We start from the raw sequence: 16,596 nt of genomic DNA on the forward strand, positions 1-16,596 counted from the left end.
TAGATTTAGGTCAGGTTCTGTCCAGTGACTGAACTCTAAATCTGAATCTCTAGCGACACAGAGTTCTAATCATAACCCTAGATGGTGTGAGAGTCAGTGAGGTGAAAATCAGGAGAGAAATGGTAACAGAGCCTTGCCTACAGACACTCCAGCAACAACTGAAAGGGAGCTGTGTTTCTGGGAAGGGCTGGATCCAAAGTGTTCATCCACTGACAGAAAATAAAAAGACCCACGTGTATCTAGTTTACCTACAGATGGTTGAAAAGTGATTTTCCCCCTATGATCCCATATACTGTGTGTAATTATCTGTAATTAAGTTATGATTAAAATAATCAGTTTAAACCAAGTATTCAGAACAACTGCCGGACCAGCCAACACTATTTTCATAAAAAACACAACAAAACAAAAAACCATGCTGTATGCCACAAAGTGGTGAAACCAGAACGGGTGAGCTGTGGTTAAGCGTAAACCCTATAGCAATGAAAGTCATCTGTCTGATGCTTACTTCTTTGAATAAATTCAGATGACAGCCCGATTTCATTTCTTCATTCAGTGTGGAGGCCAGATGGCATTAGAATCATTTACTTCACCTTGTTGTGCTTAATTACTACAATCAACACACTATTTTCCAAATTAATCATAACAAAGTAATTTCATTAGTAACACAGCAGGCTGTTGAATTATTAGCATCATAACAGTTTGCAAACAATTAAACTTTATTTGAACCTTAAAAATTTGCAGAGTGGAACATTATTGTAAGATCTAATGGTAACAGAGTACAAATTCAGTACAGAGCAGGCGATCAAGCAAAATGCTATATAAAATATGACTTACAATCACCTTTCAAAAAAATTAGCTCTCTAACTGTTCATAGAAAAACAAATAAAAGCTAAGCAAACATAATGAGAACATAACAATTAGCATCTTTTCTAACAAGCTGCGTTGTTTAAATTCACATTAATGATGTTATTATGATCTTGAAGAGAATGTGATGTACTGTCAGGGGTGGAGAGAAACTTCCTCACAGCACAAAAATGAGTTCATCAACTGAACAGAAAGCACCAACGAATCGCAAGGGACAGCAATTTTTCTCGTCTCTCCCAATTTTAAAGGCTTTTGGTTCCAACCTTCTATCTGCCATGTATATTCAAGTTAAAAAAGAACAAAGGCCAGAGGCGGTCTGGACAGAAGCAGCACCATGCTTCTGTACTGGAAATGCTGGCCATCAGTTGGCAAAGGACTCCCTCTCCTGGATTAACTGGAAAAGGAGGCAGAAATCTAAGGGCTTCTCAGTCGGCCCGAGTGGGGGAGGGGTTCCCCCGTGACTCCATGTGCAAACGACAGGCTGCTGCCATCTGCTGGCCACTTCAGCTAAAGGCACAAAACCTGTAACCTCAGGCTAGGCTTCGCTTTTCAACCCACACTGGCTCTGAAAGCCAGCCACTGAGTTCATTTCTACCTGCCTAACTTCTGCCAAGATGATTTGAACCCGTTTAAATGACACTCTCATAGGAAAAGGGTAATTTTACAAACGTAATTTCTGAAAACTTGGACTATGTTATTCACAACCCCTAAAGTTAAGATTTTTTTCTTTTACTTTTGAAACTGAGTGATCACAACCTTTATACTATAACAGTAAAATAAACACTCTACTACTCCTTGTAAATATAGTTGTACATAAACAGTGGAGATTTAAAAATAGTATCAGCTCATTTGCATTTCTATCTGAACAGTTAAGCAAAAGCTGGGACCTGCTGAAGAACATTCAACAGTAGATTACATCTACAGCAAAAAAAAAATCCAGTCTCTATCCAGAGGAAGGCTCTTCTAGCATCTCCAGAGACAGTTAAAATACCATGCTCTCAACTCTGTATGAAAGGGGACGGACAGGACTCTGCAAACCTACTCTTCCAGTGACTGCTGGCAACGGCTGCCATCCTGGGTCTGTCTTTTCTGTTTGGTCTGGAGACGCACACTGAGGCTCGGCCAGGACTACTATTTAATGGCGGGATCGGGACAGCGCAGCAGTGATGTCACAGTAAGCTAAGAGCGTGCCCGGCTCTCCCTCATACTTTGAAAACACACTGAAGTTGTTTATACCATGGTATTAGTGGTAAGATGGGCTTTCTTATGAATCTTTGATCTTCTTAAATTTAAGTAGAACTACAGTAGAAGACATTGGCAAGCCCATCACCAAATTAAGATATTGAAGCACTTTGCACAAACCTGGCTCTGGTTTACACTTGTGAACCAAGTGACAGCATACTGCCACTTCGCTCTACTAACGCTACCCCGCCTTTTCTTTCTTTCTTACCTAACAGGAGGTAAAAGTGACAATTTGCACAACTTTTCTTCCCCATGAAAACATATTACTCTATGAAAAAAACACTAAGTTAAGTCATCCACACAGCTTTAAAGAAGTCTTTAGTATCGACTCAAAACTTACAAACTCTATGAAATTATATGCAACACTCTAAAAATAACGGATGCCTAATGACTAAGAAATAGCACCCTTCACTGGCAGCTGCAGGGACTAAGAATCATGTACAATCACGATGAATTTTCCCACACAAACCAAATGGGCAAAGTGATACTAATTATTATTTGAAAAACAGCAGCAGGCCTTATCTCTCCTGCTTGTATCTAACTTAATCCATTACTGCTGGCTTCATCTGACATCGAGACTGTTTTAATGAGTGACTACATAGAAGAGCTGCTGAGACAGGGATAAGCAGGCAGACGAAGGCAGCTCTGGGACTTCCAGGCTCGCGGAAGGTTTCCAAATCCGGAGGGAGCACTTGCAGACACCCAGAAGACTTCCCTGGAGGCACAAAGGGAAAGCTGCATTTTTATTCTATTTTTTCCTTCAATAGAAATGTTGACTTATTTTTCCTACTTAGAAAAAAAATAACATTTTTAGCCAAACAAAAATGAATGTTTGCTCAATGTTTCTCAATTCATTTGCTCAGAAAGGCCCTAAAAGTGGCATTTCACTAGAGAGGAGGAGGTTTGAGAACACAGCTGTTATTATCAAAGGAATGTTTCCCCAAATAATCTGTTCACTTCCAAAGTAAATTCTCTAAAGTTATTTTTAAAAATTAAAGACGAAGAAAAACAAAATAAAACAAAAACAAAAACAGATTTGGGGCACCATACTTAGGTTATCAGAAAACTACAAAGACTTGAAAAAGGCAAAGCCTCAGAAGAAAGAGACCAAGAGAACATGAGAGCTATTACAGCATATTGGATTAAAATGTACTTACCCGGACTCTCAAATATCATACATCTCCATTACGTAGGCTTTAGGCACCAAGCCAATGGCTCCCTTCATTTCTCCTACCCACCAGCCATATCTATTGTATTCCTAATTGAAAACAATATGCAGTATTAACCTTTAGGTTGGTGTAAGCACAATGTTGTTTATATGCAACTTCTTAGAAATGTTTCTTTTTATAAAGTCAAAGGTGCTGGAGCTGCAAATGGAAACATTTTCATCTTTTTTGTTTCTGGACAAACAAAACAAAACAAAAACAAAAATAAACAAACACCCCCCCCACTAAAACACACACACACACACACACACACACACACACACACACACACACACCAGCCATGCTATTGGCAAGTATTTAAATTACTGTACAACACAATCTTGTTCCTCATTCTGGCAGAATGCAGAAGCAGCCGCTCGTGTAAGGACGTGGAACACCAGAGCAGCAGGAACTAGCTTCTGGGTCTCCCGGTCTGTCCACACAGTACAGCCCTGGGTACCGGCTCCTAGCTGTAAGGCTAAAGCCAGGAGCTGGAGGAGCTACAGAACCTTCAAGAAGCTTCTTATCTGTCTATCAGGGATGAAAATCACTCCGGGAGGCGGATGTGAGGGGGCATGACAACAAACTCCTAATTCCTAATGAAACTTAGATGGTTTAGAATTCAGAGATACAGCCCTTCTTAAGAAAACCTAATACATTTTAAGCTGATAAAGTAGAGATAAGAAAAATACTAAAATTAAAAGTTCACAAATACGAATACAAAATAATTCACAAGACTTCTTGAAAATAATATCCCAAAGTTTTTACTGTTTCTCTTGATTCTGGACTGCCAAAGCTTGGGAGGAACATGAAGGTGATGTTAGGTTTGCTTGCAGAATGGGGAAAAAAAAATAGGACACCAAAGTCTCTCTAGTTTGAAAGGCAAAATATTAATCTGTGAACAGAGTGACTGATGAGGTGTTCTGCACTTTACAATGTGAGATAAACAAACCTAGCCCTCCTCTTCTCTTCTTCATTCTCCACTGACAGACACACCATTGCTTTAGGCATTGTGAACCCTCCTTAACCAGCCTCATATGTCTGCCAGATTGACTAATGTATTTTTATCTCAAATTTATTTATGTTTAGTGAGATACAAACAAGTAAAATGAATTACAAGTTTCAAGAATAATATCTTCCAAAAGCAATACTCTGCATAAGCATTAAGGCCCAAATTTAATTTTTCATATAAGATAAATTTTTAAAATCAATCCCCAAAGTAATTCAATAGGTTCTGATTTTCCAACATCTGAGTCATAGATGAATGTGCATATGCACATTGAGTTATATGTGAGGAGGGAGGGTTGATAGGCACACAGGCTTAACATTCATATTGATTTGTATGCTATTGACCATCACAAGGAAAATTATGCTATTCTTCAATACAAATGTAGCAACATTAGCATGTATGTATTGACAGACAGTCTACCTATAAATTAAAGGATAAAATCTATGGGTCCTTTAAAGTAGTGGGCAATAGCAGAACTAGGCTTACTGGAGAACAAAGGGGAAGAAAGGGGCACAAAGGCTCGCCCTGGATTTCTTGTTCTGATAAGGAGACAGCACTGGCTCTGGAGGCAGTGGACTAAAGGCGTTAAGTTTGAAAGTTCGCTAACAGTGTGATTTTAGTGGACAAAACTGTCCAAGCAGTGAGAACACTGAATCCAGAACTCAACAACGATGCGGATAATCTACACAAGGCACGTTCATCAAAAGGAAATATCAACTGACTGAAAGCTGGACTAGCAATCACTGTACCCTAGTAGGCACCTAATAAAACCACCCTTACTCAGTTTTGAAGGCAATGAATACAATTGGAACCTAATGCTTACCAAAACAAACGCATGTAAGCTTCTACAGATCAAAGGGCTACATTGTAAGATATCAAAAGGGACTAATGGTAAGTCTGAGTATGAAAGCTCTTACCCAACACCAGCCTTCGGGTGTTTTCAAACTGATTACATCAGAAGAGCAAAGGGTCTAGTCTGCCAATAGGAGACACAGAAGGCAACCAGTGGGAGGGCAGACTCAAAATACACGGCAGAAAGTTCATAGAACTTTATAATCTTCTCCTTTGGTTACAAGCTGTACTGTCATCTAAGGACCTATCATTACTCCTGAGAAGAGCAGAAACCCTCAAATTAAGATCTCATCGACCAAGGGCAGACAAGAGACGACTTGAGAAAGTCTGCTGCTATCTATGGTAGAGCAATAGGGGTAACTAACTAGAAAGCACAGTAGCAGAGGGCAGAGAGGGGCTTCCTCAGCTGTAAACTGACCCCTTACATGTAACAGTCCAGGGACCAAGAAAAGTGTTACATTACAGTAATCCTAAATGCTTCACTTCATTTAAAATAACCAAAACATTTATGAAATACACACCTCACGAAAATGCTGTAAAATATCAGATCTCATTCAGAAAATGGTAACAATAAAAAACAGAATATTACTTTATATTTATAAATAATTCCATATAATACTCCTGTGTGAAGTAAGAGAAGAGATAAGGTAGAGGGACAAAAATCTAGGAGGCAGATTTATGGCTGTGCACTGAAGCTACAGAGTAGGTCACAAGACTGCTCATCCCCACCACCCTCGGCATGAGCCCCCGAGCAATAGGAACCCCAATTAAACCACCTGCAGCCCATAAATTGGGATGAAAATGCTCCATGGACTATAACTGTTTTCTAAACTTCAGTCTCAAGATTCAACACCATGCAATGTTTCCTTCCAAAGAAAGAAATCAGCCTCTTTGACCCAAACATATGTGATTACGAATGACAGATCAGTTAATGGTGGGAAACAATGCCATCAAAAAATACCATGTTGTCTTAAAATCCACATACTAATTATAGCATTGTTCCAGAAAGTCACAGGTGGATCATTTAAAAGACACCTCTCAAACATTATTAATAAAAGAAAAAGAAAAAAAGAAAAGGGGGAGGGAAGAGGAAACCGAGGGGAGGCCCACACCAAACTGCCATCTAAGTCGTGACAGGCTAGGAAAACATCGCATCACCTGACTGCACTCAAGATCTCAGGTACGAGGTCTGCCATCTGGTATCCTTCACCCTATTCAGCTCTTGCCATCAACTGAAATGCTAACATAGGCAAGTGACTGTACCTCGGGAGGACTGATAAAATAATGAAGAGTCCTTTAATCTACAGGAAACCATTTTAGTCAATTTATAAGAAATATTGCATCCCTTTGTAGGACGTGTAATTATTTTCTATTAATCATGTGCTATAAAGCTACATTATGCGGTTATTCTGTTATCACTAGGAAGAGGCCTGCAGTCAGCTTCTGACAATGTTAGGTAATTACTAACACAAAGCTGCTTTCTGCTCCTGCAGTATTGCTATCAAGATCCAGAGGTGTAGTGATGCTTACTGTATAAAAATGGCACTCAAAAGGAATTCGCTATCAGCAAAACAGATGGCTTCCAGGCAAAACGTAACGTGGCAGTCAGAGGCAAAAAACCAAAGTCAAATTCCCCCAATAATCCAGGAAATAACAGTGAGATGGCAATGAACGCTCGCAGTCTGACTCCCACGTCACAACTGTCAAACCATAAAGCCATCTCATCTGTTTATAGTTAATATTTACTGGGCGATAAATTAACGAGACTATGCAGTAAGGTCGGGGGAAAGGCCCGACTTTGATGAAGAGAAACAGACTTTGTCTAACACAACAGTGAACACACGCTCACACCGGCCTACTGACTCGGTCTTCCCTCTCTGCTGGTGCATTATTTTATACTTACAAGATTCCCAAATTCACTTCAATCCTTCTCAGTGCCAGACCCTCCTTTCTTGAGTATGTTAATCCACTTTCTGCAAATCAGACAGTGAACAAGTGCTGTTTCATAGAAACCTGAAGCTCCGCCAGGGTCTAGGGACAGGCCACCCTCTCAGTCACTTACTGCTATGTCTGAAGGCAACAGGTGCTTCAAATGCTGGGCAGCCGCTGTGTCCTTTGTCTGAACACACATCCATGTTTCAGAACGTGCTAGCCCTTTGTGAAAGTGACTTCATCCACAAAATATTAAGCATGGTGACTTTAAGAATCAATGGGTTTAATCTTTATTTCCCATATATTCACGATGGTAATTATTCCTAATAGTAGCAATGTGAAAACAAAGTTAATGTTTTAAATATATAAAGTCTTTCTTCAAGTTTATCTTTGTGTGTGTGTGTGTGTGTGTGTGTGTGCGCGCGCGCGCGCGCGCCTGGTGCGCGCACACACATGCACATGTGTTTAGGAACTTGTATGAATCCTTTTTCTCATCATGCTGATGGTTTCCTTAGCAACACAGGGTCTTGGCACCCATGATGCTCTACTGTCCCCTCCTAACCCCCTCCCATGGTTCTCCACGATACCCGAATCGCACCACTGGGAGATGTTTTTCCCAAAGCTCTGCTGAGTTCACATGGCTGTGGAATCCAGTTCCCTGGTTAATCATTTACTGCTCAGACGTGACTGAGTTCCTCCGATTCACAGAATTCTTTTTGCATCGTTCACTCCATTTAATAGCAGGAGAAACATGGACAAGTAAGAAAGCATACAGTAAGAATTTAATTCTCCTAGCAAATTTCAGTTTACATCTCAGAGACCCAACATACTGACTTTAAGTTTTTACAGTCAACAGCTACAATGCTGTGAGGCAAACATGGCCATTCTGCCCAATGCTTCACAGACGCGTTGAACAAGAAGAGACTCAGCTGAAGCTCAGCAGAGAGGGCTGGGATGTCAGGGTTTGTCACCTGCCAGTCCCTATCTCCACGACTGCTCCTGGGTTCACCACCCCACCCAGTCGTCTCTGCTCAGGGCAGGTCTTCACCACCTCACTGTCACCTCTGCCCTTCTGATCATCCAAGAAACTGTCTGCCTCAGTTCACTCTGCTGCTCAAGAACTGCCACCATCTCCTCATGACAGGAACTACAAAGTTCTCTGTCACTTCTCCATCAGCTTGGTCCCCACTGCTACTACACGCAAGCCTGCCTGTGTTCACGGAGCTCCCTTCCCAGGGAGTACCTTCCCTCAGCCAAATCCTGTCCAGTGCCCAAGACCCAACTCAGTCACTCAGCTGTCGGGATTTTTGTGCTGAATTATCGGACACATACTAACACCTGTATGTAACTTCAAGCGGAGCTTTTATTCCTCAGTGGATTTCACACACCTCAGTTTTATTCCTTCAAATAACAAAGGACAAACTTGCTGAGGTCAGAGTTAAGACCTTGCTCTCTTCTCTATGCCCCAGGATACTGGAATGTAATAGATGCTCTGTAAGTTCGACACTGGATAATAGCCCAGACCAATGTTCACATTGTATGGTGCACCAAGTGTCTAATTTTTAAAAGAAATTTAATTTCTAATAGGAGTACATGTTTCTTCATATATGTTTATCTAAGAATCGTTTCCAAGCATCTGTTCTGATCCATGCACAGGGAGCTTGTGTAATCTGAAGCATGAGGCACCGGCAGGCTGCTGGCTAGTGTTTTCCAGAACACCCAATGAGATGCTCTGTCTGAAGAGCTTCCATGAAATCTTGAGAAGGAAAGGTCTCTGTCTCCTTTGGAACCAGGAATCCTAACCCATTTCTCTGAGGAAGCAGACTGATTTGGACTGAGCACTGACAAGGTCAGGGCAGAACCCGCTCAGGGGCAGTGGACACCTGGGGGAGGCGTCTGGGGGCTCGGCAGCTCCTCCCCACCGTGAGCTGTCTCCTGCTTCCCAGCTTGCTGTAAAAGAAGCGGGTAGCTCTGGGCAATCTCCAAGCTCCTTTTTCTACTTCTGTTTCTCACTGGAACTACAATAGTCCAACTTCATACAGATTAGCAAGTCTAATTATTTATTATATACTTGGGGTCTTGCAGAATGTCCTTAATGAAATCTTTAGTTATATTTTTATAAATTATTGTTATTGTTGAGGTCATTACCTGCCCTGGCCTTTTTTCTTTTCTTTTTTTTTTCTTTCTTTCTTTTTTTTTTTTTTTTTTTTTTGTAGTTGTTGAGACTCAATCTTATCTGTGCAGAGTCTAGAGATTCCTGTGAGAATGTAGCTTTTCAAAGCAGCCAATGCTGGACAAAGTCAAGGCTCTCCTTTTTGACTGAAAGGAATTTCAGCTCCCTAGCTCTTCTGTTTGGGTTTGGTTGCCAGGCAGCTCAGCTCAAGGTACAAGTTCCACTGCAGAAACCCATCATCTTTGAAAACCTCCATGGATGTCGCTCTTCCTATCCTTGGTCTTTATTTGGTTTTCCCCAATTATGCTAAGCCTTAATTTCTTCACTTGTATGCAGGGGCCCACAAACGTTTCCTAGTGAGATCTGAGCTTGCTTTACCCAGCAGGGCTGAATTAAGGGATGGCTTACCAGGTGATGGGAAGGGTCTGCACTTGGCTATGCTAGGGGGAGGTCTTTTGCCCCGCTCCTTGGCATTCCTATAAAAAGCCATTTTGAAGAGACAGAAGGGGCCGGTGGATATTGATCCAGGTCCTCTTGAAGCTATCCTGTGTTTCTGTCTGTCTCTTCTCCACACTATCTTTCTATCTAAATATTTCTTATCCCTCTCTCCTCAAGAGTACCCTGGGGAAAAAATGGGAAAATGTGGGAGCTGGCCTCCCATACTTGTAAAGGCTTGTACTAATGCTCCCCAACTCTGTGAGTCCATCATTTTCTTCAGAAGTCAGAATCTTTCCTATTTTTAACTGGAACTTAGTAAATGCATTTTAAACACCGCCATTGTATTAGGTATTAGCTAAATACGAAAATACTTTAAGACAGGGTGTTGACATCAGGAAGTTCAGAATGAAGGAAGGAGAAGGGGGAGGAGGCAGGGGAGAGGGGGTGGGGAGAGAAGCTGGTAATCCTAACATGGACTATGGAATGTGAGAGAGACTCATAGAGAAGCACATAATTCTACGGAGAGGTTTTGCAAGTTTATGTAGAAAAAAGCAGGCGGGTGGAGACTCCAAATGGAATGAAAAGGGCAATGCAGGGCCTGTGTGAGGAGACTGAAAGAAAACCGTCTGTCTTCAGGGGAGAGCGGGTGTGGCTAACACCCAAGGCCTAGGCAGCCAACAGCGATGGCCGGCCACATAAGATGAGGGAAGCTGGGCTGGAAAGGTGTCCCTCTGCCAGCCTATGGGGTGCAGAGTTTAGGTCTAACAGACACAAATAAGCAAACACTCAAATACTTGTTGAATGAACAAAGTGAAATTCTAGTTTGATTCCAGTTTCCTAAACCCTTTCTCAATCACTCCAGTGCATGCTCACTCCCCTGCCTTCCCCTGCACACCCACAGCCCACAGGAATGCTTTATTAGCACACTCTCTTCTCAGACTGGCTGCGTCTGCCACCCAGCTTAGGACCCTGGAAGGGAAGCCACTCCAAGCGTCCCTGGATTCGGCCTGGACGAGTACTCTGCACAGGAAGTGTCAACAAATGGCTGATGAGGGAAAAAAAGAATAACTTCAGCCATCTATGTTGTTTAGAACTGGGATGGGTGCTCGCAATTAACCTTCTGATACAAAAAGTCAAAAAGGCACCTCTACCCGAGGTCCACATAGTGCCAGTATTAGAAAAAGAAAGGATTTAGGGTGGAATCAGTGTTGATTCCTGGAGAAAGCACTGAGCAGCAGTGTCCGTGGGTAGTTGTTATATAAAAAGCCTTACTGGCATGGGCTTCCTAATCTGTAAGACTGACCCACAGATTCACTCCATGAGCACCCCGCAAACTGGCAGCCCCAGGTGCCTAGAACACTGCACTGTGTGTGTTCACTTGCTATTGCTTTCTTCTCCCTCTCCAGGAATTACAGAAGCGACGCACCAGGAGCACAGCAGCCAGAACTGAGCACTGGGACAGTCTCTGCCCTGCTCCTCCAGCTCACCACAGCCAAGAGTCACCTGGGAAGAAGAAACCTCGGGAAGGACTCCCCCGCCCCCCAACCCCATTTGGTCTTCGAGCATGTCTGCGGGACTTGACTTTGACTGCCCAGGCTATTGTGAGAGGTGCCATCCTTAGGCAGCTGGGTCTGGGCTGCTGAGAAAGGGCGCTGAGCATGAACCAGGGAGTGAGCCATCCAGTAGTTTTTCTCCGTGGTTTCTGCCCTAACTTTCCTAATTGATGGATCCAGAAGGGTAAAATGAAAGGAAGCCTTTTCTCCTCAAGATGTTTTTGATCAGAGCGTTTTAACGAAGTAACAAAAAAGCAAAGTAAACAAAAGGGAATCAGATCTTGGGGGTGGGGGAAGCAAGTATTAGAAGATGGGAATTTTTTCTAGTTTTTTTTTTTTTTTTTTTTTTTACAGCTAACAATTCAACTATGAACATGTGTCACTTGTTACTTTATTAAACACCTACTCTATAAAGCTTTTTTTTAAAAATATTTAAATTTTGTGTATGTGGGGTATATTCACATGTGCAGGGGTCTGCTGGGTCTACTGGAGCCGCAGTTACAGGCTATTGTGAGCCACTTGGAGCTGGGAACCACTCAGGTTCTGCAAGAGCAGTACATGCTCTTAATCTCTTAATGGCTGAGTCCCCAGGTCTCTTAACCAACAATCTGTCTCTACTCTCTCCCACCTAATAACTACTCCGGAAATAACCAGCCACTCTGGAGTTTCCAGTTACAGAGGTCAGAGAGACATCACACTGAGTAAGGGCAGACATACAATGGCATGCACTGTGCCAGTGAGTTCTTGAGTTTTGAGGTAGGAGCTGGGGGACAAGGACATAGGAGATCACAGACTGTTCAATATAAAACACAACAACAACACACACAACAGGGCACTTTTCTTTATGGCTCTGGTCTGCTTCCGGTAAACTTGCTCATCCAACGCAGAATTAAACTCCTATAGACCCTGCCACCTGGCTATTTCCCAAGGCAGCCCCTCCCGTGGTACAGCGGGTCACAGGAACCTCTGACACTGTCTTCTTGCTCACCCTCTTTCAAGTCCCTACAAGTGCTGGGCCACCAGCAGGCCTCCACAGCAGCCTCCCCCTCCACCCATCAGCCCTGGTCCAGAAGGGAAGGCTGCCTCCATTCTGTGGAGGAGGAAACGGGGAAATATTGTTCACAGTTCTGAGAGCGGGACTGGAGCATGTCAACAGCGCTTCCAAGGCTGGAGAGACAGACGGCCATGGAGGAGGAGGGCTACATGATGCTTTGCGCCCCAGCACCCACAGAGCAGCACAGAAACAAAACACTGTCAGGTCCAAACAAACACAACTCCAAGAAAGAATCTCCTCCTTCTCAAAAGGCCATAGAATCTGATGACACTCGGGGACTAGATCAGCGTCAGCCATGGTTGTCCCCATGATCTGTCCTGGTCATTCTTCAGTGGTTAGCCGTGCTATCTGTGGTACCCTGGGCCATATGATCACAAATGAAAAACTGGAATAGCTGTATATTAAAACAAAACACAAAAAAACAACTTTGCCTTTTTCTTGCCAGTGAGACTTTTGATTCATTTATTTTATAGGTCTGAAGCCCCCAAAGCCATACTAAGTAAATCTTTGTATTCTAACGAGAAGTAAATGTTCAATGACAGTCATAATTCACCAAGCACTGTGAATACCAACCAAACACACACGAAGTATTGCTTACAACTCCAACCAGCACAACCTCAAATGCATTTTAGTGTTCACTCATAACTACTGTTTTATCTATGCTTCCTGTTTTGGTCTTAATGAAATACTTTTTAAAGGTCGCAAAGCTAAAGTCCTACAGGCCTCTGGTGAAAGAAAATAGTCTAGAGTTTTGAGTGGCATGCCTCTTTCCTGCTGAAGTAGAGTTTGTCTGTTTCTAACTCTAAAAAAACTTATTGCTGGAAAAGCAAGGATGAGGATGTGGTTAGCGATGTACCAACAAGTGCAGATGGGAAGATGAACCGCCAGAGATGTAACTCCGAAGCAGCGAGGCAGACCCGCAGGACCAGTAGGAGCATGGGCAGAAGAGAGGGCCTGCTGTGTGTGTGACCTGGAACCTACTGATGGAATTAGAATACTGCACAAACATGATTCCAGGAAAACACTATTAGCTACCAGATTATGTCCATGGTTTGGGAAAAATAAAATGGAGATGCAAAATAGTAAAATATTTAGCATGACTGTCTAAACAACTGGAATCCGGCCAAAAACTGAAATTAAAAATTAAAAGACTTCTATCTCTACTATGGCTTTTCCTCTCTTTCCAAAAAATAAAAAAAATCTGAGATCACGCTGTGTTTCACAGTTAATTCACCAACAAAACAGTTATCATAAAAATCACAAATTATACTTTCATCTGTCCCTGAAAATATGCTGTCTTTTTTTTTGGTAGGAGGAAAAAAGACTTCTAAATCTACATTGAAATACTGAATTATTTTAACACATTAAAACAAAACAGCATCAAGCTTATAAGAAAAGAATGATAAAGCAAAAAAGATACTGTCTCCATTTAAGGCAAACAGAATTTAGATTTATTATTAGTGAGGTTCAAAGGTTGAAACTAAGAAAATGCCGGACACTTTGAAGGAGGGGCTAGCTCAACCAGAGGGTCACATGACAGCCGCTAATTGGAAAACGTTAAAAAGGGAAGGGGGAAGGGCAGGTGTCTGCCTGTGCTTCTTTATTGCAGCATTTGATTTTCACTAAAGAAAAAAAGCGGGGGGGCGGTGGTGGTTAAGATTTGTGTAACTCTCAAAAGAGGCTAAAATAAGTCAGTCACCCTGAGGGTAACTGAGCGCAGCTGACATACCATCAAGGAGGGTTCCATGGAAGAGAGAGAGAGAGAGAGAGAGAGAGAGAGAAAGAGAAATTTAAAAATAAAGCTGTATTTCCATAGAGCTGCATAATGAAATAGTCTAATCGACAAATTAGCGAAATGTTTTCTATCATTACATTTACAAAATTAAAACACTCTTCATTATTAAGCATGACATTTTATTTTTTGATCGGCTAAATACTTGTATGAAAGGAATTTATTTTTTCTTAAACTGTTTTGTGTTGCCTTTTTAAAAAGGGCATTCAAAACTGACAAATTTGTGGGCGGTAAGTCAAATCAGTGGTACTAGTTCAAATTAAAAGTCACTACATTTCTAAGATTAAGTAGCATTTCTTTAAAACCTTTTAAATGGTTTTATTTATTTAACAAAGTCATGACATCAATTTCTCACAAAGTATTCATTTTCTGTCTCCACAAATATTATGCCAGATTCCTTAAAATATATTCTTCCTGTGTATACAATTTCCACACAATTCAAAATGATGAACAAAATTCTTCATGATTAATGCTAATACTTTATTGACATGAGATGGGAAAGTAATAACCCATAGCTAGATTTAAAGTTGAATTAATGACACCATTTTGACTGTGCACATTAGCTGCAATTACCTGCACCGCTCATTCGGAGCCACTAGATGGTGTAAAAAAATAAATTAAAATGGTAAAAATTTCATACCATCGTCACAAAAGTCTAGATAATAGTCTAAGATTAAACAATTATTAGGCATATAAAAAAGTAGTGATTTTTATGCTGCTTATACTTTAAAAATCACAGTCATTGTTTATTTAGTGTGTGTACAACTTAGGGAAGTCAGCTCTCTCCTTCCACAGTGTGGGCCTCGGGTTGAGCTCAGGTTGTTGTAGGGCAAATGTAGGCACTTTTACCTGCTGAGCATCTCCCCGACCCAACTGCTTCTCCTTCTAAAAATAGACAATACTGGTCCTACCTTGATTCAGAAATTCATAACTTGGTTCTGGAAATCTTGAGTTCTCAATGTATTATTTTAAGCATTTGGAAATTAAGCACAGTTATGGTATTAACGTAAGGTCTATGTTTGCCAAAGTTTGGACAAAACTGTGAGGTTACAGTAATAAAAAAATTGCAAGAGATTCTCCAGAGTTCCTTCTGAGCCTACCCAGTAAAGAGAAGGGGGTCTTCACAAGCGCACTCACTCCAAAGCAAGCAGACTGTCAACAGCCCCAGCCAAGTTTGAGGATGTGGGGCTTGTCAGGGAGAGCTGGGCGGCTGTTCTCTTTATCCTAACCATACCCCCCACCCCACTTCATTCTCTGAGGTTCACAGCTGCTGACTGTGAGCACTAAATCTTTTAGCCTATGGGGGAAGATTCGATGGCTAACAAGTAATCCTTCTTGGCTCTTCTTTCAAAAACCCAAATTAGCCCCAGCTAAAATACCCATCTCTAGAAGGAACCCAAAGGGCTGACTGATGTTAGGACATCAAGCCTTGCAAAGGTCTGAATGAGGAGGACGGTTCTCTCCCAGATAACAGCTTTTAAAATGTTTAGATGGAAGTGAATGCCGCCTATGAGCTGGGCCACCTCTAACCCAAGTTCTTAAATCAAGCTTTATACATAAAACTACAGTCTTTACAAAACTGGTTTCTGAGAACTAAACTTCTATCCTCAGCATCCTGGAAGCCCAACACACTAGGGCTACACTTTGAATGTCACAGGAACAGAAAATGGTGGACCTGAGCCAAGCCCACACCACTTTGTCTGTCTTGGGGATGGGTGTCCTGTGTGGGCTTTACAGCAGCTAAGCTGACTCATGAAGAAGGCCTTAAGAACTGCTGCATGCGGGCTTTACAAGGAGTGCACATGGAGTACAGTGGCTGTGCCATTTACCCCGAGAATTGGAAATTTCAAATAGAAGTTAGTCAACTCTTTAATTTTATATACTTGCAGCCAAATTGGTTAAGGAAACAGTGAACTTGGTAAATTTTGGAAAAGACTTCAGGAAAGTTTCCTGATAAGAACTGGGTTAATTCTGTTAAATAATTAATTTTTAAAAGCTGCTGACTTAACTCAGGATAACTAAATGTTTAATAACAGACTTAACCAAAAGCTGTTATGTGGAGTACGACACCACAGGCAATGCCTGAGAGCACACTATTGGGAGGGTGACTGGAGTTCAAGACCAGTTTGAGCCAGTTAGGGAAATGAGTGAGGGGTGGGAGTGAGGCTGAGGCACTAGTTCAGCTGCATAGCACTTGATAAACATGAGAAAGGCTGTGGGTTCAATTCCTGGTACAGGCAATGAGTTGTAGTAGGGCTGGCTACCGTGCTTCCAAGAACTGAAAGGGTCTTCCAGGAGCAACAAGAAATAACAACACACCAATGAGCAGGGAAACTGTGTGAGGAGCCTTGGTTTTGGACATCTTAATAAGCCAAGATTGCAGCTCCCTGTATTAAGTTATTCTCAGTATTCCTTAATCCACCAATTTACAAACACTTAGTACTAATCCTATGGAATTCTTGGTGCCTAGAATGTGTCCTGG

The 16,596-nt window shown here is 41.8% G+C and overlaps 1 protein-coding gene across 1 annotated transcript in view; it reads right to left on the bottom strand.

Moving 5' to 3' along the window:
• Positions 1 to 694: 694 nt before the first annotated feature.
• The window catches only part of Skap2 (src kinase associated phosphoprotein 2), a 163,410-nt gene continuing 147,508 nt past the window's right edge, over positions 695 to 16,596 (bottom strand). Inside the window, exons 12-13 of the mRNA XM_052721033.1 lie at positions 3,264 to 3,364; positions 695 to 2,821 (exon numbers count right to left, since the gene is read on the bottom strand). Coding sequence (XP_052576993.1) covers positions 3,272 to 3,364 — 93 coding nt within the window. The 3' untranslated portion in view covers positions 695 to 2,821; positions 3,264 to 3,271. The remainder of the gene's footprint in view (positions 2,822 to 3,263; positions 3,365 to 16,596) is intronic.

Source organism: Peromyscus californicus, unplaced genomic scaffold (genome assembly GCF_007827085.1).
Source record: "Peromyscus californicus insignis strain IS unplaced genomic scaffold, ASM782708v3 Scaffold_6__1_contigs__length_162567912, whole genome shotgun sequence".
In the NCBI taxonomy this organism is placed as follows: domain Eukaryota; kingdom Metazoa; phylum Chordata; class Mammalia; order Rodentia; family Cricetidae; genus Peromyscus; species Peromyscus californicus.